The following is a 24,500-nucleotide window of genomic DNA, read 5'->3' as shown; positions in this document are numbered from 1 at the left end:
CTGGGAAAGCAGGGAAGGGGAGGAAGGGAGTTCCAGACAGAAAGTAGAGCTCATCTACGTGTGACCTTAACTTGGTCCAAAATCGGGGAAAAGGATCTAGATCTGGGTGCAAATAAACAAGAAGAGAGCAGACAGGGAGCTAACTCAGAATGCCCATTTTCCCCCTTGAAGTGTTTATGCTGGGAGTCGAAGAGGTAAAAACAGGTGTGATATGACTTCACAGAACTTGAAAGAGCACCTAAACGTCATGTATTGATGGGTTTCTGCAGCGTCTTGTGGTGCTGAAGGTCTAGGAGTGTCTCAAGGCTGCCAGGAGAGCTGAAGGCTGCTCAAGACTGCCCTCTTCTGTTCAAAAACTCCTTCCCGGGTTTGGGCAATGGCTTTATACATGTGAGTGTGATAATGAAAAACTGGACCAACATAAATTGTCTAAAAACAAGGGGACATAAAAAGAAATTATGCAACCAGTATGTCATAGTTGTGAAGACTATTAGATAATTTATCCAGAAGAAAATACAGATATTAATAGCCGTCATCACTGGACATAGTCTTTATGGATGTTACTCCCAATTTTCTGTATTTTTAAATCTTCTGCAATTCATATAGATCACTGTTGGAATTGGTAAAAAGTAATTAAAAGCAAGTATTTCTGTTCTGAGGAAAACGTGAAGCAAAAAAAAAAAAAAGCCGTTCTAATGGCTTTTGTTTTATTTTTATTCTAGACTGCCAGTTGATGTTTTACCCTCCTAACTAGCCTTTGCTAGTAGCGGAGGGGACCTATGTTACAGGTGAGGGCACTGAGAACAGAAACTTCAAGAGATGTGCCCAAGGGCCCAGTGCTAGTAGGTGGTGCAGTTGAAATTTAAACACCAGTCTGTCTCTAGAACTTCTGGTCTTTAATCTTCTTCCTTTCTACCTGAATTCTGTCTCTTCTTTGAGGGGTAGGGGAAGAGTTTTTCTGTTATTTAATTCATTGGTAAAAATTTGTTTTATGGTATATAATGTGAGGCAAAGAGCCGCTAAAATCAGGTAGGGTGAATCGTTACCGTCTCCATTTTTGTTGTTCTCTATATTTTCATTAGTCATCTGCACTCGTTCATTCTTCTGATTGTTTAAAACAATAACTTCAAACTTAGAGGAAGTAACAAAAATAAAAATGGTACAGGGCACATCATGTACTCTTCACCTAGATTCACTTCTTAACATTTGCCTCATTTGTTTCATTATTTACTCTCTCGCTCTATGTTGGAAAACAAAACAAAATAAAAAACCAATATACAGGTTCCTGTTATGTCTTATGTAGGCATGAGATGTGGAGCTTTCTGAATCATCTGAGGAAAGGTTATGTACATCATGGTCCTTCACTCTTAAATGCTTCAGTGTGTGTTTCCTAAGAATAGAGATATTTCCTTTCATAATCATAGTACCGTTATCAATGTCAGATATTTACCTTATTACAATACTTATTTTATAATCTACCATTCTTTTTTCCATCTTGTCAGTTATCTAATAAGGTCCTTCTTAGCATTCTCCCCTTGCACTGCAAGAGCCGTCCTCAGGTCAGGTATTACATCATAATCTGTTTAGCCTCTTAATCTGGAACATCTGTATAACCTTTGTCTTTTAGATATTGGCATGTTCCAAGCATATAGTTCTTTTCCCATTTCTACCACATTCCTTATTTTGTGTTTGTTTTCTCCTAATTGAATTTAGGTTGTGCATTCTTAGCCGCAGATGACATTGTTTCCTTCTCAAGGTATTGTACACAATGTCCATCTGTCCCTCGTAGGTTGATGTTGAGCTGTTCGATTTCACTACCCTTTCGACTATTAGGCATGTAAGTATCCAGCCCAACTCCCCCCCTCCCCCATTTAGCGCCCATTGATTCTTATTTATTTATTTATTTACGGCCGAGTTGGGTCTTCGTCGCTACATGCGGACTTTCTCTAGTTGCGGCGAGTGGGGCTACTCTTCGTTGCAGTGCAGTGGCTTCTCTTGTTGCAGACCACAGGCTCTAGGGCTCGTGGGCTTCAGGAGTTGCGGCACGCGGGCTCAGTAGTTGTGGTGCACAGGCTTAGTTGCTCCGCGGCATGTTGCTCCACGGGATCTTCCCGGACCAGGGATTGAACCCGTGTCCCCTGCATTGGCAGGCGGATTCTTAACCACTGCACCACCAGGGAAGTCCAGCACCCATTGATTCTTGCTTTTATCCAGTCTTTACCTTGACAAAGTGACAAAATGATGGTCAGGTGATCTTACAACATTTTTAAAAATTTTTTTATTGAAGTAGAGTTGATGTACAATGTTATATAAGTTACAGGTGTACTCAGGTGATCTTTTGAATCATTATCTTTGAGTGGGCGTATAGGATATATGTGTTATTTCTTTTTTTAAAGCATGACTGTAACCATGAAAAAAACGCTTTTTACACTGAAATAGAATTTGAATTGCTGTCCACATCAGACATATAGCAATTTTTCTCTTAAGTGTAGGTGTTGACATGTCTAAATAATTTTCCTTGTCATAAGTGGCATTTACAAATTGTAAAGTTACAGTGTTTGGAGAATAAGAATTTTAATGCTTTGAGAGTACATGGAGTTTATTTTTCTTTTACCATTTTGTAAAACGCAGACTTTATTTCTTAGAGCAGTTTTAGGGTCACAGCAAGAAAGAGTGGAAAGTACAGTTCCTATACACTCCCTAACCCCACACATGCCTAGCCTCTCCCACTATCAGCGTCCCACACCAGAGCGGTACATTTGTTGCCATCCATGAGCCTACGCTGACATCGTTATCACTCAAAGTCGATAGTTTACATTGGTGTGGGTTCGTTTACATTGGTTCACTCTTGGTGGTGTACATTCTGTGGGTTTGAACAAATGTATAATGACATGTATCTAGAGTATCATGCAGAGTATTTCACCGTCCTAAAAAGTCCGCCCTGCTCTGCCTGTGCATCCCTCCCACCTCCCTACCCCCGTAACACTGATCTTTTTATTGTCTCCACAGTTGTGCGTTTTCCAGAATGCCGTGGAGTTGCAATCGTACAGTATGTAGCCTTTTCAGTTCGGCTTCTTTCACTTAGCCATATGCGCTTGTTAAGGCTCCTCCATGTCTTCACGATTTGCTAGCTTGTCTTTAGTGCTGAATAATATTTTATTGCCTGGATATACCACCATAGTTTATTTATCCATTCACCTATGAAGATTGGTTGCTTCCGAGTTTTTGCAATTGTGAGTAAAGCTGCTATAAACATCCATGTGTGGGTTCTTGTGTGGACATGTTTTCAACTCATACCAAATGTGGGTATGAGTAAATACCAAGAATATTTAGGGAAAAACCAAGGAGCATAATTGCTGGATCAGATGGTAAGAGTGTGTTTGGTTTTGCAAGAAACTGCCCCACTGTCTTCCCAAGTGGCTATACCGTTTTGCATTTCCCACATACAACCATGTTTGAAGTCAGTTTATTCCCCTGTAAACCAGCTGGGGGGACCAGGTGACCTCTGCTTTTCCAGCTCTAAGGCTCTATGATTGGAGATGATAGCTTCGTAATGGGAACCCAGTTCTTATTCTAATACTTAGGAAGTTAAAGTACCTACAAACAAACCCACCCAGGCACAGGTGCCTGCCATGCCCTGGGCCACTGATAGGCAATGCGGGTTTTGGATCAACTACTCGATGGAATGTTGTGCGGATAAGAGAGGCAGTACAGGAACGCTGCGGCAGTGAGGTTTGGCCGCCTTTGGCCAGGGAGGTTTGGCTGGTTTCCGGCATCTAGTGTGCTTCGCCTGGAAGAGGGGCCCCTGGGGGTGATGTTCAGGGCCTCCTGGCTTTCCCTTGCAGGCTGACGAGGAGGCTGAGCCCTCTGAGACGTGCGCGACTCTCCCAGGGGCGTCTCCATGCAGCGATGGGGCAGCCGGCAGAGGAAGGCTGGGGCCTCCGGGGCCTCTGTCGGATTGCCCCTGCCGGCCAGCGGCGCGCGCCAGGCCCTGGTGGAGTATCCTCTGCTGTGAGTAGCGTGCGCCCCCAGCGGCGGTTCGCCCCGGGGCCTGGCGGGCCGGATCGCCGGGAGCGCCCCCTGAAGTGTCAGTTAGATGGGTGTGTGGGTTTCCATCCTTCCTCCTTTCCCTTGCTTTCATCACCCTGCCGGCACAGGAGCGCGCAGGGTGGGTGGGGGGGTGTTAGGGAGGGACACCACAGGACACCATGCCCAGGGCTGCAGAGCCACCCTCTGGGCTCCATACGGTTCGCTGAGGCCCGTGGAGCATGTGCCCGAACCCTGCGCTCTCCGAGCCAGCACCTCGCCCGGAAACTGAAAAACAGAACCGCAGCTCAAGGGAGGCCCTAGGCTGCACGTCGCTTCTTGCCAGAAAGAGGCACATCGGGAAGACAATGACCTAGAAGGAGGGGCGTGAGGATTGGGATAGAGATTGTGCGGGCTGGGGTCACCGAGGAAGGTCTTTGCCCGGCAGGCGGGCGAGGTAGAAAACGATACAGGCCTCGAAAAATCACAAGGATTTAGCCAAGACCAGAAAGTCGCCCCCCACCCCTCCCCAAGAGCCCAGAGACAGGCGAGCAAAATGGGGGATGCAGAACAGGACGGAGCAGGCCTTGCTACTTGGGCTGCAGCACGCCGAGCGCCTGGCCCATTCATCGGAAACGAGGCTGAAAAAAAAGGATCTAAGTTTCACTACCTGCGGGTTCCCAGCTGAGTGGGTAGCCACGTGGTCGCACGTGGTTTGAGGCAGGTTACAGACCTCTAAAGTGCAAGTGTGCGATCAAAGTTGGCTTATTTTTATTGGAGTATAGTTGATTTACAATGTTGTGTTAGTTTCAGGTATACAGCAAAGTGAATCAGTTATACATATGCATATATCCGATAAAAAAATTTTTTTTTAAGTTGGCTTATATGTTAGAATGTAATTTAGACAGCCTTGGCTGCCAGGTTAGTAGTGTAGAAGACACTCCCCTAGATGCTGGAACGCTTAGGGATGTTTGGTAGCTAGCTGCGTGGTGTGATCCAGGGGGTATTTTAGGAAACAGGGCCTCTCTGTAAGGTCTGTACAGGTCTAGCTGGTACAGAAGGCAAGTGGAAATCAGGGCTGAGTTGGGTTTGTCCAGCCTTGTGCACAAAGCACAAAGGCGCCATCTGGGCCCGCGGGGGCCTTGCCCAGTCTGGAAGATTGTTCTGACAATAGTAGCTCCTAGGATTACTTAGGTAAAAAGAGACTGCAGACCAGTTGACCAGTTAGGATTTTAAATTTTCCTGTGATCTTAAATACTTTTCTTTTTTAATGGGTTCAGCCGTATAACACTCTAAAGAGAACATCTGGATATTGCTAAGCTATAAGGAACCACCAGTAGTTGTTTTGTGATACCAGTTAGCAGCTGTTCAGCTTTGTGTCCCGAGCTTTGACTGTAAACATTCCAGTCATCCCAGAGTTTTATAAAAGGTGTTTCAAATTGAAACACAGATTTAGGAGCCTGGAGGGGAAACGGGGGAAATGGTGTGTTACACCTACTTTCTCCTACTATGTTAGCAAAACGTCTCTGCATTTTCTAATGGTTTCTAGAGAGGTTAGTTAATGAGTGTTTTTACCTCCTGCTTGCTGGCAGGAAATTTAATTTTTATATGTGTGCATTACTAGTAAATTTATAGTAGAATAGAGTTTACTTTTGGGCTTTGACTTTTTCCTCTAGTGTATTTCCAATGATATCATCCATCTTTGAAAACAAGAAGGTCACATCTCTTGTGTTGCATTAGAAGTGTTTGCAGAAAGTTCTCTGAAGAGTATGCTTTTATAATTGGGAAAATTTGTAAAGTATTTCATCGAAATGCACTTAACTTCAAGAAACCCTTAGACTTAACTGTATAAACTGGATTATAATAGGAACAAATGGAAACTTATGGCATATTTTTTTTCACACACACTGTATTTTATTTTTACAAGAGATAAATAAACAGCATATTCTTATTTCAGAAGTTTATACATACTTTTAAATAAATAATGGGGAGAGAGTGTTCCCAGAAGGAAAGGAATGTCAGGGTTGGATACTCTGAACAGTCTATCACATATGTCTGAATTTTTCTTTCTCTTGGGATATTTGCCTCAGTATTTAATGTGGGTTGTAATTTTTCCTTTATTTTTTAAAAATAAATTTATTTCGTTTTGGCTGCGTTGGGTCTTTTTTTAAAATTAATTAATTTAATTTTGGCTGCATTGGGTCTTTGTTGCTGGGCAGGGGCTTTCTCTTGTTGTGGCGAGTGGGGCTACTCTTCTTTGCAGTGCGCGGGCTTCTCATTGCAGTGGCTTTTCATGTGGCGGAGCATGGGCTCTAGCCGCGCAGGTTTCAGTAGTTGTGGCACGCAGGCTCAGTAGTTGTGGTGCAAGGGCTTAGTTGCTCCGCGGCATGTGGGGTCTTCCGGGACCAGGGATCGAACCCATGTCCCCTGCATTGGTAGGCGGATTCTTAACCACTGCACCACCAGGGAAGTCCTCCTTTATTGTTTATAAAGTCTAAAGTTGGTCACAAATGTGTATTTCAAAGTGATTTTTTTTATCACCTGGGGAGCTTTTCCCCCCAAATTTATTTATGAAAAATTTTAAGATATGAAAAAGTTGAAAGAAAAGTGAATATTAGACATGTATATTTATCTAGATTGTATAATTAATGTTTTACCATAATTGCCTTCTCACATATCTCTTCAACTATCCATCCTTGTATCTGTTCATGAGTCCGTCTTACTTCTCTTTTATGCATTTCAAAGTAAGCTGCAGGCATCAGTATGCTTCACCGCTAAACACTTCAGCATGCATGTTATTAACTAGAGTTCAGTGTTTGGTTCTCAAATTGATTTTTTTAAAAAAGGAAAGGAGAAATTTCCCTTTAAGAAGCATACTTGAAAGTAATCAAGTTGGTTTTTCTTCAAACCTTCTTTATCTAAAATGTTCAGTTTGGGGGGCTTCCCTGGTGGCGCAGTGGTTAAGAATCTGCCTGCCAGTGTGGGAGACGTAGGTTCTAACCTTAGTCCAGGAAGAGCCCACATGCCGCGGAGCAACTAAAGCCTGTGCACCACAACTACTCGGCCTGCGCTCTAGAGTCGGCAAGCCACAACTACTGAAGCCCGTGTGCCACAACTACTGAATCCCACACTCCTAGAGCCTGTGCTCCGCAACAAGAGAAACCACTGCAATGAGAAGCCCGTGTACTGCAACGAAGAGTAGCCCCCACTCACCGCAACTAGAGAAAGGCCACGGGCAGCAACGAAGACCCAACGCAGCCAAAAATAAATAAATTAATAAATGAATTTTTTTAAAAAATATTCAGTTTGGGGAGTTCCCTGGTTGCCTGGAGTCCGAGCTTTCACTGGCGTGGCCTGGGTTCAATCCCTGGTCGGGGAACTGAGATCCCGCAAGCCTTGTGGCGAGGCCAAAAAAATATATAAATGTTCAGTTCGGTTTTATTATTATTATTTTTTAATGCTACCTTAGATGCTGATATCAGTTAGAAAAAAATGAAAATTGGCTGAAACTCCCAAAACTCTTACAGAGACAGCTACGCACTGTCACCAAAGCCGAGGCCCCGCCCAGCCCTGTAAGTACGTGGGTAGCGTTAGAGCGCCTCCTCAGTATCCTTCCTTCCTCTCTGCAGAAGAGGAGGTCCAGATGGTCACAGGTTTTATCTGTGATTATCCATAAATCTGGTAACGTTAGAAAAGAAAAAGGAAGGGGCAAAGGACTTTAGGTTGATTTCTAGCACAGTACAAGGCATGTTCAAACAGGGCTCTGCACGCGGGCTCTGGTCTTCACTTGGGTGGTACTTTGGACAGCTTTTCAGTGAACTTTCTAGGCTTCGCTTTCAAAATGAAACCCAATAAATAGTAAAATGGAAATTTGTAGACATAGGTTTGTAATATTTCACATAAAGTATAAAATTATTTTCTTGGAGGAATTTATGGATTTGGATATGCACATGGTTTCTGTATTTCCACATTGTTCTGTATTTCAAATACTTATTGCCACGTTCTAAGCACTGGTATTGGAACTGGTTATAACTATTAAGCTTCATTTTGTGCAGCAGGCATTAAGTATGTTGTTCCAACATTATTGGGACCTTTTTGTGCGTCAGTTTTAATTGACCTTTTTGTTTATTACAGAAAGCAATACTAAATAGAAAATGAAAAAATTCAGATAAGCAAAACTAAACTATATCACATTCCCATCCTCCAGAAGTCGTATGTGAGGGGTGTGTGTGTGAGAGAGAGAGAGAGAGAGAAAGAGAGAGAGAGAGAGAGAGACAGTGATGCTCTGCATTTTCAAGGCTGAACGGCTGTTTGCTGGAGCCTAGAGAGAGAGGGAGAGAGAGAGAGAGTTTTTAAACCAAAATGAGGTCATAGTACATACACTGTTTGGTAACCTGCTTTTCTTCAGTCAAAATTTCTACCCTTTCATTTTGGTAAGAATTCATCTCCTCTAATCTGACATCGAGTATCCCAAGTAGACCCAAAAATGTCATTAAGCTGCCTTGCCCTAACAAATACCAACCCAGGACCGTGCCTGGTGTCTCTGGTTGTTATGTTTCTTAAATTTTTAAATTTAGCACAGAATCCCACCCTTTATTAAATAACATTGACTTGCTTCTTTAACCCCCAAGTTTTAAAATTCAAACCTAAATTATAAAACAGAAACTAACACACCATTGTAAAGCAATTATACTGCAATAAACATGTTAAAAAAAAACACACAAAAAATTCAAACCCGGGCTTCCCTGGTGGCGCAGTGGTTGAGAGTCCGCCTGCTAATGCAGGGGACACAGGTTCGTGCCCCGGTCTGGGAAGATCCCACATGCCGCGGAGCAGCTGGGCCCGTGAGCCGTGGCCACTGAGCCTGCACGTCTGGAGCCTGTGCTCCGCAACGGGAGAGGCCCGCATACCGCAAAAAAAAACAGAAAAAAAATTCAAACCTAAAGAAAAATACAGTGAACACCCATATACACTTGACTTTATTCACCATTCACTGATACTTTACCACATTTTCTTTCTCCTCTAGCCGTACCCCGTCATTCTCTCCCCTTAAACTTTTTGAAAGTTACTTGCAGACAATCCGTTTGTATTTATGTTGATTTTTGTCCTTTGCGACATTTATATTTCAGGCCAGGCTTCCATGTGGGCTGTTGTCTGACTGTTTCCACACGATTCAATTCTGTTAAACATTTTTGTCAGGAGTACTGTGTAGCTGACTTATTGGCCTTCTCAGTGCCTCACATCATGAAGCATGATGACAGTTTTGTCCCATTATTGGAGATGTTAATTCTGATCGCTTGGTTAAGGTGGTGCCTGGCAGGTTTCTGCATTATAAAGGGAGTTGTTGCTTTTGAAACGAAGTAATCTGTGTGTTGATACTCTAAAACTGTAAGTGTGCTGGAAACCTTTCATCCCAAAGTTTTAGCATCTCTTGATTCTTGACTGAATGAGTTATTAGAATGGTGTTATTAGTAAACGTGGTTTTTCTAAGTCTACTGATGAACAGCCAACTAGGCTTTACCAAATAAGGCAACCGCTTAAGCTACAGCCAATTTCCTTGCTTTGCTTCCAAGTCTCATCTATTAAAAACTTTCCCCCTAATTCCTGTCTTTTTAAAATGTGTTTCTGAATAGCTGATTTTAATAGTGATATGACTAGTTCCAAATGCCTTCAGTCAGGCCCACATTCAAAAGAGTAACCTCACTGGCCATGAAACAGTGTTGCATTTATTTTATATAATGAGAAATTATTTTTATTTTTCTAAGCAATTGAAAAAGTTCAGTTCAGTTGACCCTACAGTTGAAGCGAATTAAAACATGGCTTTCTCCTCTCCAAATTAACTGCAAGCGAAAATCCACTTATATTATTTCCTTTAAGTTAATTGTTTGATGAATGATACAAATACGTGTTTAGAGACAGTGATGCTCTGCGTTTTCAAGGCTGAACGGCTGTTTGCTGTGGCCTAGGAAGAGCCTGGACAACTGTCTATAAAAGAACCGTTTTTCTTAACTCTCGTCCTTAATAAATATGAATCTTGATGTGGTAGAATTCTAAATTCTAAAGAAATAGCCCTACGGATCAAAGTGCAAGTTATATCTAAATTCATTGATTGGCGTTTTTTCATAAGGAAGTATCCCCTACTCCTCACTTAATTTTTTGGTATCACTCTTTTATAATTGAAGTATAGTCGATTTACAATGTTGTATTTGTAGTGTCACTCTTGGTTCATAGATTCTATTTTTAGTCAATGTATTATAACCTATCATTGTTATTTTTTTACGCTTCAATGTTTGGCCAGCAGGAGCCCTTTCAAGCTGGCTCCTGTGTCCTTTGGATATGCCCCCCCACACACACACACACAAGCTTTTGAGCACCCCCTTTTGTCGCAATAAAATGTTCCTTGTACTTTCCCTGACCTAGTCCAGAATTTCCCCAAGGAGCTCTGGTCGCCTTTGGGGACTTGTTGAAGAGGCCAGGTAGTTATCACATAGAATGCCCCTCCTTTAGATTTGTCTAGGTACTTATTTAGCTTAGTTTCTCTAACCCTATATTTCCTATAAAGTGGAAGTCATCTTTAAAGCTTGATGGATTCTAGATCCTAGGTGTGATGTGTGATTCCATTTTGCATACGCCATCTGGTTGACCTACCCTTAGTGATGTTGTGGCCACTTACCTATAACTAATTTTTTGCCCAATCTATTGAGATTTACAGATACTGGTAAGACCGTTACCCGATCTTGGAACTGCCTGATGTTAAAGAAAGTATTCATTGGCCGTGTTTTTTAAATATTTAATTTTCTTGAATTGTAATCATTTTCAATCTTTTTCTTCCCCACCCCCACCCCCTCTTTTTTTTTTTTTTTTCTGTTAATAGTTGGACAGAGAGAGTCTGAAGATGTGACTGAAAGGGACTCAGACAAAGACATGGCTGCTAACTCAGCGGCGGTTCAAGACATCACGAAGGAGGGGCAGGAGGAAGTGCCTGAGATGATGGAACAGATCCCTGCCTCAGAAAGCAGTGTAGACGAGCTGATGCAACCCGCTGATCCCCAGGCTAACGACGTAGGATTTAAGAAGGTGTTTAAGTTTGTCGGCTTCAAATTCACTGTGAGAAAGGATAAGACAGAGAAGTCTGACACTGTGCAGCTTCTCACCGTCAAAAAGGATGAAGGCGGAGGGCCAGGGGGGTCCGACGAGGCTGGTGACCGCCTGGAGCCCAGCCGGGAGACGGGGGACGCGACACCCACAGACACTGAACTCAAACAGTCCACAGAGAAGCCCGAAGAGACGCCCAGACACGAGCTGAGCCGCCCAGAAGTCTCCCTTCAGGCGGAGTCCAGTCCACCAGCCGAGGAAGGCAAAGATGAAGGAGAAGAAAAACAAGAGAAAGAACCCGCCAGATCTCCAGATTCTCCGACTAGTCCAGTGGCCAGCGAAACCGCATCACCCTTCAAAAAATTCTTCACTCAAGGTTGGGCCGGCTGGCGAAAAAAGACCAGTTTCAGGAAGCCTCGGGAGGATGAGCTGGAGGCTTCAGAGAAGAAAAAGGAACAAGAGGCAGAAAAGGCAGACACAGAAGAAAACGAGAAGACGGAAGATCTCTCCGAGCAGCCGTCCTCACAGGAGGCCCGCGAGAGCACCCAGGATGCCAGGCTGTCGGCCGAGTATGAAAAGGTGGAGCTGCCCCCCGAAGACCAAGGGCAAGCACCTCCCGAAGAGAAACCCGCCCCGTTAGCAACAGAAGTGTTCGATGAAAAAGTAGAGATTGTCGCGGAGGTCCACGTCAGCACTGCAGAGAAGGGCACGGAGGCGCAGAAAGCCGAGGTAGAAGAGGCAGTAGAGCCCTCGCCACCTGAGCGATCGCTTGAAACGGACGCCGACCTTCCGGACGCCGAGCCCCCGGAGGCGCTGCTGAAGATGCAGGAAGAGGCGGGCGCCCCCAGCGGGGACCACGCCCAGCCGGAGCTCTGCGCAGCCGCGAAAGCGCCTCCCACGCCCCCTGAGGGCGTTGCGGGGGAGGTGGAAGTGCCGTCCTCGCAGGAGAGAACTAAGGTGCAGGGAAGCCCTTTAAAGAAACTGTTCACTAGCAGCGGCTTAAAAAAGCTCTCTGGAAAGAAACAGAAAGGGAAAAGAGGAGGAGATGAGGAGTCCGGGGAGCAGCATCCAGCCTCAGCGGATTCTCCCGACAGCCCAGACGAACCCAAGGGTGAGAGCTCGGCCTCGTCCCCCGAAGAGCCCGAGGAGATCACGTGCCTGGAGAAAGGCGTGGCCGAGGCCCCCCAGGACGGGGAGACGGAGGAAGGGACCACTTCCGACGGAGAGAAGAAGAGGGAAGGTGTTACCCCCTGGGCATCTTTCAAAAAGATGGTGACACCCAAGAAACGCGTGAGAAGGCTCTCTGAAAGTGACAAGGAGGACGAAGTGGAAAAGGTTAAGAGCGCCACTCTGTCCTCCACGGAGAGCACCACCTCTGAAATGCAGGAGGAGGGGAAAGGAAACGGAGAGGAGCAGAAGCCGGAAGAGCCAAAGCGCAAGGTTGACACCTCCGTGTCCTGGGAAGCTCTGATTTGTGTGGGGTCATCCAAGAAAAGAGCAAGGAAAGCATCCTCTTCTGACGACGAAGGGGGACCAAAACCCCCGGGAGGAGACAGCCAAAAACCAGAGGAAGCAGGGAGAGACAGGGAGTCGGGCCCAGACGCGCCCCCTGCCGGCTCCCAAGACCACGACCAACCCCCAGGAAGTTCCTCACCCGAGCAGGCCGGCAGCCCCTCCGAAGGGGAGGGGGTCTCCACCTGGGAGTCATTTAAAAGATTAGTCACCTCAAGAAAAAAACCGAAGTCAAAAGTGGAAGAGAAAAACGAAGACTTGGTAGCTGGGTCCAGCCTAGAATATTCAGCCTCAGATGCTGAGCTGGGGAAAGAAGAGTCTTGGGTTTCAATCAGGAAGTTTATTCCTGGGCGAAGGAAGAAAAGGCTGGATGGGAAACAAGAACAAGCGGCGATGGAAGATACGGGGCCAACGGAGGTCAACGAGGACGATTCGGACGTCCCAGCCGTGGTGCCTCTGTCCGAGTACGATGCGGTGGAAAGGGAGAAAACAGAAGCACAGCAGGCTCCGAAGAGCGAGGAGGGCCCCGAGCAGAAGGTGGCTGTCGACGTGTCGGAGGAGCTCAGTAAGAGTCTTGTTCACACCGTGACTGTGGCTGTCATGGACGGGACAAGGGCCGTTACTAGCATTGAAGAAAGGGCACCTTCCTGGATCTCTGCTTCGGTGACAGAACCTCTTGAACAAGCAGAAGACGAAGACAAGCCACCATCTGGGGAGGTGTTTGAAAAAGAAGTCGTTGCAGAGGAAATCCCCGTCGATACCAAAACGCTGCCAGAGAGCCAGGAGGCCGCTGATGACATAGTCGCCAGCAAGGTGGAATTGACCCCTGAAGCTCTGACGGCCGCAGAAACCACAGAGGCGTTGTGTGCTGAAGAAGCCACAGAAGCCTCTGGTGCTGAAGAGACCACCGACATGGTTTCGGCTGTTTCCCAGTTAACCGACTTTCCAGATACCACCGAGGAAGCAACACCGGTTCAGGAGGTGGAGGGCAGCATGCCCGACATGGAAGCCCAGGCGAAGAGGACCCGAGAGGTGCTGCAGGCCGTTGCAGAAAAAGTTAAACAGGAATCACAGCTGCCTGACGCCAGAGGGCTAGATGACACCATCCAGACAACCCAGAAAGGACAAGCGAAAATACTGGAGCAGGTGGAGGAAGCAGAAGAGGATTCTTACGCACTCGATCAGAAGGAAGCAATGGATGGAGCACCCAGAGTACGTGTACAAGAAACGAAAACTGAGACTCTGACACAGGGGACCGCCATGGTACAGGCCACCCCGGAAAGCTTGGAAGAAATTCCTCCAGGCACAGAGAGTGCAGAGGCCAGGGAGCTTACAAGCACTTGTCCAGCTGAAACCGTGGCTGCAGTAAAACCAGAGACTGTCCCAGAACAGGCTGTTGCTCCTGACTCAGCTGAAACCCTCACAGACAGTGAGGCCAATGGAAGCACCCCAGTAGCAGATTTTGAAGCCACAAATGTAAGCCAGCAGACCACGATCATGGAGATCGATGAAGATGGTGAGGTTCCATCCGGTACCCAATACCAGGTCACAGAAGGTGAGGCACTTCCTGAACTGAAAGAGATGCCTCCAGAACCTTCCAATTTTCAATCCCAGGAAGAAAAGCGTTCAAAAATGGAAGAGGTTCTAGAACGTACAGATAAAGAGGTAACAGTGGAAACTGTACCCATCCTTTCAAAGACTGAGGTGATTCAAGAGGCTGGCCGATGTGCTGATGAGGAAGCCAAAGAGGAACCATCTGTCGAAGGACTTGTGGTGTCCGCTGACACAGAAACAACCGAGAAAAAGATAACTGAAGTTGCCCTTGAGGACGAAGTTACGAAAAAAGCTGAGTTTCAAAAGAATGATGATCTCGAACTCCAGAGACCTGCTAAGTCTCTTCCAACCCCAGTGGAGAGAGAGAGGGTAGTTCAAGTGGAAAGGGACAAAACGGAATTAGAGCCAACTCAAGTAAATGAAGAGAAACTTGAGTGCAAACCAGCTGTTACCACATGTGAAGAGCTCAGTAAGCAACTGGTTCAGGCAGTGAATGTAACCGTCATAGACGGGGGAAAGGAAGTCATCAGTTTTGAAGGAAGTTCTCTGCCCGTTCACGAGGAAGAGGCATGCACAGAAATTCAAGTTCAGAGCTCTGAGGCACCATTAGCTCTAACAGCTGCAGCAGTGGGGGAGAAGGTCTTAGGAGAAGCTATCAAGATTTTAGAAACAGCGGAAACTTCGGAATCTGCAGAGGCACGTTTAGTACCGGAAGAAAAGTCCTCAGAAAAAGACGAAGGCTCTCCTGCTCAGCCAGGGGAAGACGCGGTGCCCACAGGGACTGAGTCTCAGGCCAAATCAATCCCGGTAATAGTATCTGTTACGCCTGAAAGAGGCATCAGCGCAGACCTGGAAGGAGATAAAACCACATCACAGAAATGGGAGTCAGATGGAGACGGTGAGCGGGCTGGTTGTCAGGAAGGCGGAGTAAGCAAAACAAGAGAGGAAGATTTAAAGGCTGAAGATGAGATTTTGAAACTTGAGACAGAGAGCTGCAAGCTTGTACAAAACGTAATTCAGACAGTTGTTGACCAGTTGGGGAGTACAGAAGAAGGGGCCTCTGCTTTTCAGACCCAGGCTCAACTGACGGAAGCCGACAGCCAGGAAGCTGGGCAGAAAATCGAGAAAGAAGAAAGCAAACTTCAGCCCTGCACGTTGGGTGAAACACAAACCATCGAAGCCAAAGAGGAGTCCCCGCTAAGTGCCGGGGAACACACACATCCAGATGTTTCCGGAGATGTGAATGAAGCTTTAGAGAAGATGGCGGCCACTAGGGTAGAAAGTTCCCCGGTAGATGGCCAGCAGCTTGAAGAGGTAGCTTCCCCATCCAAGGAGAAGAGAGAAGCCCCTGAAACAAAGTCTGTGCCAGAAGACGACGGTGGTGCCGGGTTTGGAGAAAGAACAGAGAAGTCACCGTTTGAATCCCGAGAAGATGAAAAAGGTGATGCTGCTGTTGACCCCGGGAACCAAACCTCAGCCCCGGAAGATGCTGAGGCATCAGGAGGCTCGACCAAAGAGTCTCCAGATACAATTGGACCCAAACTGAAAGAGAAGGGAGATGGCCAGGAAGTAGAATTTCAGGAAGAAAAAGTGCAGAGCGAGTCAGAAAAAGAGATCAAAACACAAACACAGGAGGAGACACAGGACCAAGAGAGAGCACCGGCAAAACCCGAGCCCACAGAATCCTAAAATGTCACGTAAGTAACTTCTCTTCCTTTGAAAGTAATTTTGCCCTCTTTTCTGTCATCTGGTGGCAGATTTGTTATGAGGGAAGCAGGAATTCAAATAATTAGGATTTTATGCAGAACCTACATCTGGGGAAATAACCACCAACCAGACTAGGAGATCCAGGTTAGTTTCCCTTTTTAAAAATTTATTTATTTATTGGCTGCATTGGGTTTCGTTGCTGCGCGTGGGATTTCCCTAGTTGCGGCGAACGGGGCTACTCTTCGTCGCGGTGTGCGGGCTTCTCACTTCAGTGGCTTCTCTTGTTGCGGAGCACAGGCTCTAGGCGTGCGGGCTTCACGCGGGCTCAGTAGTTGCGGCTCGCGGGCTACAGAGCGCAGGCTCAGTAGTCGTGGTGCACGGGCTTACTTGCTCCATGGCATGTGGGATCTTCCCGGACCAGGGCTCGAACCCATGTCCGCTGCATTGGCAGGCAGATTCTTAACCACTGCACCACCAGGGAAGCCCCCAGGGTTAGTTTCCTTTTTCTCATTGACATGCTCTTCAGTCTTACTGGTGTCCTGAAAGTAATGACTTCGTTTTACCCCCAGTGTGACTGTGTGTGTGTTTGGCTCAAAGACATAAGAAATACGTTGTGCTCACAGCTACTTTGTTGCATTTTTTTTTAATAACTAGAAGTCCAAAGTAGGTTTATAAGGTCGTGCTTGAAATTTATAGTTTATAGCTCTCTGGGAAAAAATTGGATTTCTTCCAGCAGTAGTAAGAAGCATTTAAAAAAATTTCCAGTGCATGTGAGATCCTGCCTACTGGTGTTCAAGTAGCAAAAGATGCTGTATTATGGACCTTCACCATCTTTCTTTCTCACACAGTTAAACTGTGGTTCTCACTAGGGCTCCCATTGGCTGCAGCTCACTTTCACAGCTCTTCTGTTGTTGAATAAATGAGGGAGGTGAAGGGTATGTTATTTACTTTTGATTCTGGCTTCCTCCTACAGTTACTGTTGTGTATTTGCAAGACCAGAATGTGAAGACGAGTGGGAGAAGAAAACGAATGCTGCTGACGAGACCAATCTTACAGAACTTTGGGAACGGAAGAACAGACACAACAACTGCTCTCATTTCTAGAGAACCCCTGACAATCCTGAGGCTTCATCGGGAGCTGTAGCCAGATAACATTTCTTCCTTTCAAGACCACCCTGATATTTTCCCTCGGTACCATATAATGTTTCTGATTCAAGGTCCTTAATTCTTAGCCCGGAACTGGAGTTGGCAATACCTAGTTCTGCTTCTCAAACTGGAGTATCATTCTTTATGTATTTATATGTATGTTTTAAGTAATTCTCCTGTATCTATTGTATATTTTTTTTCTTAATGTTTAAGGAAATTACAGTATAGTGCATTCCTTCTGTATCACACAATATACGACGGGGCATGCAACCACGGTGAAGTCTCAGGAAGCTGTCTGCCTCAGTTACAACCTTTGAAAACAGAGCTTCCTAGAAATAACATTCCTGATCAGAAGCTACACTTCTTGTTTTAAAATTCACTAAGGATTAGGTCCTTTCAGAGTGTTTAGTATCACTCTGAAATTGGTCACTTTCCTATCATGCACAGTGCACTAAAAATAGAAAGTGTTTTTTGGAGGGAAACATACAGAATGTTCCATTGTTACTGGGAAATTTTTCTTTCTATCCCCCAGTGGAGGTTGGAAGGAAGTTTTCTTCAGTAGCAGATTAATTTAAAGTCTTCTCCGCTAATTGTTATACGGTTGTTACGGACAGATGAGTGTGCTTAATTTTGAGGCAAAGTAGTGAAATGTTTTTCATGTTATCAAGAAACAAATCGACTGGTTTTGAGGCAGAGTAGTGAAATGTTTTTCATGTTATCAAGAAAAAAATCGACTGGTTTTGAGTCTACCTTCTGTGCTGGACCACATCCACACACAGCACGAAATAAGTCAGGTTCTTTACAGATGGTATTTTGATAGATGCTGGATCGTGTCTGTGCCATACTTGTGCCCACTCTTTTAAGAACAATGTAGCATTGTCATTTGGATAAATTGTGATTTGACAACTGATTTCAATAAAACATTTGCTTCACTTAGATTTGTTGGATTTATTAGATAATAGGAAGCCTGGGACATATGTTTACTGCATTCTAAAAGCAGAGAAGCTAGAAGTTTCTAACGTAGTCACTACACGCTGTCACCACTTTACACCAGTTTGAGTTGGGGATCAGAGGAAGTCAAAGGCAGAAGGGGATCCGCTGAAATAAACCAGGAGCGTTTTAGATTGACGGTACTGAAACAATGCTACCATCTGGTGGTGCCTTCCTGAAAAAGTCAGTTTTCTTTGTTAATATCTGTGCATGACAAATGTCTCTAGAATGACATTTTAAGAAGGCTTAGTGGTAAAAATGCCTTACCTAACAGGTGATCTTGGAAAAAAATTTTTAAGTGTCAAAATGATTTCTGATTCACGTTAACACCTAAAGGATTCTGTCAGGTGACACACAAAGGACAGTCCCCCATCTACCTGAAAGTCCCACTTTTTCATGGGTAGCACTGGCCTGGTGTGCACACTTCTTAAATTGTACTCACACTCAGTACTCCAGTTTGAGAACTTAAATTTCAACTGCCAATTAAATTATTTTGAAGTATAACATTCTAGCAAAACTAGAACAGTCTTTTAGCAGAAAGACAGTTTGCTGACAAAACTGGAAAGTAGTTTCTCATAAACCAACAAACCTGACTATGATAAAAAATTGGCCATTATTAGAAAGACCCCCTCATGGTAAGAGCATATGGTAGTTGGAAAACATTTAGTATCTTTTTGGGAGTTTTTCACACATATAATAGCCACTTACTTGTGCTTAATTACTAAACTTTAAAATCCCCAAATTAAAAAAATCACCCTCTGATCTAAAGATATTTCTTTTCACCAACTTGATACTTTAAAAAAATCCGAATGCTGGTGTCAATTTTTGAAGATCAACTGAAATTTGGAGATGGTAGCAGTTTTTAAGGAGTTCATTACACTTCTAAATATCAACTAACTTCCTTTCTATGGCAGGAAGTAACTTCGTGCTATTTTGAACAGATTAAAGATTTGTGTAGTTTGTGGTAATCATTTTTGGGGGGTTTAAATTCCATCCTGCCACTTCATCCCATTTGTATTTGGTCTTGTCTTATTACACGTGGCCAGGTCATTCTGGCCATCACGATTGGTCTTCCAGTAGTGGTTGCTTCATGATTGTGCCCTTGATGTGCCCTGGATTACTTCCGTACAAGCTCTGGACCTATGTCCATTAAGCATCATTGTTTTATTAACAGGAGGAATGCTATTAACAGTAGCATGAAATACAATTCTGTATTATAACTGTAAAGCTGCTGTTAATTTGTGAAGTACATAATAATCAAATGCAAACTGCAGAAGTTGGAGCAAGTGCCTAAACTTTGCTATTTTTGGCATTACTGTGGAGCCGTGTTCAATAGAAAGCAATGCAAGACTTGTAAACTCTCGCCATTTCTTGTAATCGAAGAATATAAAATGTTCCCCCTCAGGTTCTTTTGCTAATGGTACACCCGAGTTGCCTCTCTCTGTCACACAGATACTTTTTTCCGGTATTTTCCTTTGATGTTTGGAACTACAGGTAGTGAAGGGCTGGAAATTTTAGCTTTTCAGTGTAAGCTTCAAGCTTAGCAGTTTCCTTTTTAATCTGAGACAGTATTTGATTCCTAGTTCTGTTTGGGGGGTAAATTTTCATTTATCTAAATAAAATGCAACCTAATTAAATGCCATGGATTTTCTTTCTATAATTGCACCATAATTCAGTTTTGATTGCTCTTAACTGTTATGAGATTCATCACACATTTCACTTCTACTTTTAACTACTTAATCATCCTTTGAGACACTGGCCACAAAGCTTCGTGGGAGTTTGGAATGTATCTGGGATTCTGAGTGCACAGAAGTCTCTCAGTGATTCTTCACCGTTTTGGGTCAGGGCCCCTTTAATTAGACTCTCATTAAAGCTCTGGCTCACCTCCAACTCCCTAAAATAAACACAGTTTCAGGTCGTTTTTTGGATAGCCACACTCTGAAATCCCAACGGTAACCAGAACCAGAGTTAGAAACCCCTCATCCAACTGCAAGAAAGGAAATGGACACAGTCCAAGGATTCCCAGGAAGAAGTTGGCACCTGAACGTGACCAATGTCACATGACTTCATTTGTAATGTGACGCTGGAGATGAATCTGATGGATAGCCTGGCACAATTTTTGTGCAAATGCAAGTTTTCTCCTCACCACCAAAGTCCTTACCATCTCTTACAATTAGGAAAATGACCTGGCTCTCCTTTTATAAATAAGGAAGTTGAGATATAGATCACCAGCCCTTATGTGATAGCACAGGTTTTAGCTAAGGTGACCAGGACGTGGGGGTGGCATGGTGGTGAAGATAAAATAATCATGACTTTTTTTTTTTTTTAGTGCTGTCACAGCTTAGAAATCAACCCCCTTTTTTGATATTTAAATATAACAGGCCATCTGTACAGTATCCTACACTTAGGACTGAGGTAATCTCATGACTTTGCGTATTCTCCCATTTCTTGTTGACATGAAAAATTTTAACACAAGAGAAGTATAACATGTAACTTAAGAGAAGCTTCCTTATAGATAGTACTCATATTTGGAGACCAGAGGTAGAGTAACGTTTCAAAAATGATGAAATTAGGACCCAAGGTGTTATTTTCCCACAGCAGGATATTGAGTGCTAAGTCCTAGCTCTAACTCACCCCTGTGCGTTTTCTTGTTTGTCTAATAATCCCAAATAACTTGGTATAATTGTGAGCACAACGACAATCCTTTAAATTAGGCCAATTTAAAAACCACATTGTGGGGTTTCCCTGGTGGCGCAGTGGTTGAGAGTCCGCCTGCCGATGCAGGGGACGCGGGTTCGTGCCCCGGGCCGGGAAGATCCCACATGCCGCGGAGCGGCTGGGCCCGTGAGCCATGGCCGCTGAGCCTGCGCGTCCGGAGCCTGTGCTCCGCAACGCGAGAGGCCACAACAGCGAGAAGCCCGTGTACCCAATCCCCCGAAAAAAACAACAAAAAAAACCCACATTGTGCTTGATGCTACTTAACCACTGTCAACCTCAGGAGCTCACCTGATTCCTGGAAAAGCAGGTGGGGTTGCCTCTAGGACTTGAGACCTGGATACAATTAGGGTTCTTTGTAAAGGCCTTTTGGAAAGGGTACTTACAGTGTTGGCCAGCGGGCCATTTTAAGAAGTGGGATTTATCCTAAGATATCATTACTTTAGCAGAGAAATGATGCTATCCTTCTGCCATTCCCAAGGCAGTGTTAGCGGTTGTGATTCTGCCCCACTCCCCTGTAGAGTTTTTGCTTATCGCAATGGCTAGGGTATTACTGAATTTGAGTTGGGACCAAACGCTTGTGATGCTGCAAGGTCCAGAACAGCCCTTTTTTTTTCTTTTCTTTTCTTTTTTTTTTTTTTTTTTTGCGGTACTCGGGCCTCTCACTGTTGTGGCCTCTCCCGTTGCGGAGCACAGGCTCCGGACGCGCAGGCTCAGCGGCCATGGCTCACGGGCCCAGCCGCTCCGCGGCATGTGGGATCTTCCCGGCCCGGGGCACGAACCCGCGTCCCCTGCATCGGCAGGCGGACTCTCAACCACTGCGCCACCAGGGAAGCCCCAGAACAGCCCTTCTTAAAAAGAGAGTTTCTACCTAAAATGCCAAGCATTCTAGAGAATTGCTTCTAAAGAATGAAAGACCAGAGGTTGGGAGGAGACTAGCTAACATGTTACTATAATAACCTAGCAAGAGCTGAAAATGGCCTCTATTAAAGTAGCGACACTTTGGCTGGAGGGGTGTGAGGGGGTCGACAGATGTTAGGAGGTGGCCTCAGGGCAGGATACCTGATTATTTGTCATAGGAACAGCTTGGCCTGAAGAATGAAGTTTCCGGGGAATTGCCTGGCGGTCCAGTGGTTAAGACTCGGCGCTTTCACTGCAGGAGCCTGGGTTCAATCCCTGGTTGGGGAACTAAGATCCCGCAAAGCCGCGAGGTGCAGCCAAAAACCCCAAATAAACAACCAACCCCCACCCCTCTCCCCAACACACACACCGCTGCCCCCCAAGCAATAAAATGACAAACTTTTTTTTTTTAAATGAAGTTTCTATGTTGACAACCTGGGTATGGAGCCATGTACCGACATGGGTAGAGGTAGCTGATGATATTTGTTTGGGTAATGTTCAATTTGAGAGGCCCGTGAGATCCCCAAGGGAAAATGCAGGACCAGTAGCTGGCTATATGGCTCTTATAAACAGAAAAGGGTTCAGGGCACAGACATCAATGGCTCTTCTGTCCTCTCTACGTCCTTGGAGACGCAGAGGGGGAGATAACCTACACAGATCCCTACGACGTTTCCTAAAAGCTCATGCACCAACATTGGTGACTAAGAAAGGTGAGGCTGTTGCGTTCACTTACCATCACAGCCGTTTCCTCATTTCAGAATCCATGACAAGGTGCTTCGCAAGATTTTCCTCTTGTGAAGGTGCTTGACAAAGTAAAAAGCAAAATCCACCATAGTACATTAATATTAGTAATTAGAGGAGAAGTTTTAGTAAAACCACCCATTAGAAGCAACCTGATGACTGTTATGCCCTTAAGTATTTTGGAAGATTCAGAATAATGATACTGATCTTTCTAAAAATATCATACACATCTTTTTCAGACATGCTCTCTGTGTGTCATCTGCATTTCTTACCTTTCCTCCTCTCTTTGTTGCCTTTTCAGCTTTTGTGGCCTGCTGGCACATCTCCCCAGGGAGACTGGGGTGGGGGGCATGCAACATGGGGTAGGGGACTCTGGCTGGGAGGGGACCAAACCTGCAGTCTCTTCCGGGTCACTCCCGGGACTCCCTAGACCATGCATCCTCCTGGCGCCCAGTTCTCTCTGGCTGGCTACCTTGTGACCTTTGTCTGCTTCTGGGCATCTTAATCTAAATGGAAAGATAAAAGGACTCTTTAGTCTTTTTTCTTTTGCTAATCAAAAAAAATTATAGAAATGAATTTAAATGACTAACGGCAAGGAAGGGTTTCCTAGGCAGAGTAACGATAGCAGAAAGAGCCCTGGATTGGGAGACGTGGACTCTGTAATTACCACCATTTTTTTTCCTCATCCAGATCCTTGCCTCTCTTAGAGTAAGGAGGATGGTCTAGGTGACCTCCTCAAAAACTAGTTAGGGTATTTGGTTACTATGGCTATGATCTTTTCTGTGCTCAGAGATTACAAAGGCATTTAGAATGAGAACAGGGAGGTTTAAAATAAATTCTAGGGCCTCTCAAACATGCATTTTTAAGGGTTCATGCATCAATCTGTATGTTGCACACATCTCATTAAGGAGCACTCTGCTTCAAAGAGAGAAGCATGCTAGAAATGGCACAGACCCCTTTCTGGCCCTTTATTAGCTCCCCTGGTTACTTATTTATTTTGGCTGCGCCGGGTCTTAGTTGCAGCATGCAGGATCTTTAGTTGTGGCACGCAGACTTCTTAGTTGCGGCATGTGAACTCTTAGTTGCGGCACACATGCGGGATCTAGTTCCTTGACCAGGGATCGAACCTGGACCCCCTGCATTGGGAGTGCGGAGTCTTACCCACTGGCCCACCAGGGAAGTCCCTCCCCTGGTTATTTCAATTCTGAGAAGAAAGTAGAACCAAGAAAAGGCAGTAATACTACAACGCAAATTGTATAGCGTTGCTGTTGTTCTCAAAATGTTGCTTCTGGCATCATCATCTCCATCATCATCTTTTGGGAACCTGTTTAAAGCGCAAATTCTTCAGCCCCACCCTGGACCGACTGAATCAGATACTCTGCAGTCTGTTTTATCGAGCCCGCCAAAAGATTCTGATGTGCTGAAGTTTTAGGACTACTGTAGTAAAGGCAATAAAACAGAATTAAGTTAATCGCCTCAATAGCAGAGTGAATAGGTTAACAGGTGGAAAAGGTTTCCCCTTCCAGATTCCCACACCTCTCCTGTGGGCTTCTAGCCCACAGAAATATTTGCACGTTGGGGAATACAGCATCTGAGCCACATGGGAGTTTGAATCCTGTCTGGGTAACCTCAGAAAAGTTCGTTAACTTCTTTGGGCCTCAATTCCCTCAACTGTAAACATGGGACACATGTCTGACAGTAGTGTTGGGAGAAGCACACAGACACCCTATAAAGGATCTTGCTTCCCCATCAGCTCGGTGCTGTGTGACCAGCTAGAGGGGTGGGATAGGGAGGGTGGGAGGGAGGGAGACCCAAGAGGGAAGAGATACCGGGATATATGTATATGTATAACTGATTCACTTTGTTATAAAGCAGAAACTAACACACCATTGTAAAGCAATTATACTCCAATAAAGATGATAAAAAAATAAAAATAAAAATAAGGATCTTGCTTCCCCAGGTTCAGCCCTTCAGTTTGTAATGCCTTCTTCATAAGGATCGATCTTCACAACAACCAGGGAATTTAGGTAGGGTAGGTTTTGAATATTTTCCAGAGAATAGCACAAGCTTGAGTCAAAAATTTAATAACTATTCCTTATGTTAAAAAATATTTTG

At 44.9% G+C, this 24,500-nt stretch overlaps 1 protein-coding gene across 2 annotated transcripts in view; it reads left to right on the top strand.

Annotated features, from left to right (window-relative positions):
- Positions 1-17,975, top strand: part of AKAP12 (A-kinase anchoring protein 12) — a 101,933-nt gene extending 83,958 nt beyond the window's left edge. For both annotated transcript variants that reach the window (XM_067701762.1, XM_067701763.1), the window contains 2 exons: positions 10,901-15,884; positions 16,868-17,975. In XM_067701762.1, the coding sequence (XP_067557863.1) occupies positions 10,901-15,876 (4,976 nt within the window). In that variant the 3' untranslated portion in view covers positions 15,877-15,884; positions 16,868-17,975. The remainder of the gene's footprint in view (positions 1-10,900; positions 15,885-16,867) is intronic.
- Positions 17,976-24,500: the final 6,525 nt, after the last annotated feature.

This window comes from Pseudorca crassidens, chromosome 13 (assembly GCF_039906515.1).
Source record: "Pseudorca crassidens isolate mPseCra1 chromosome 13, mPseCra1.hap1, whole genome shotgun sequence".
Classification (NCBI taxonomy): domain Eukaryota; kingdom Metazoa; phylum Chordata; class Mammalia; order Artiodactyla; family Delphinidae; genus Pseudorca; species Pseudorca crassidens.
This window is presented reverse-complemented; position numbering and strand designations above follow the sequence as displayed.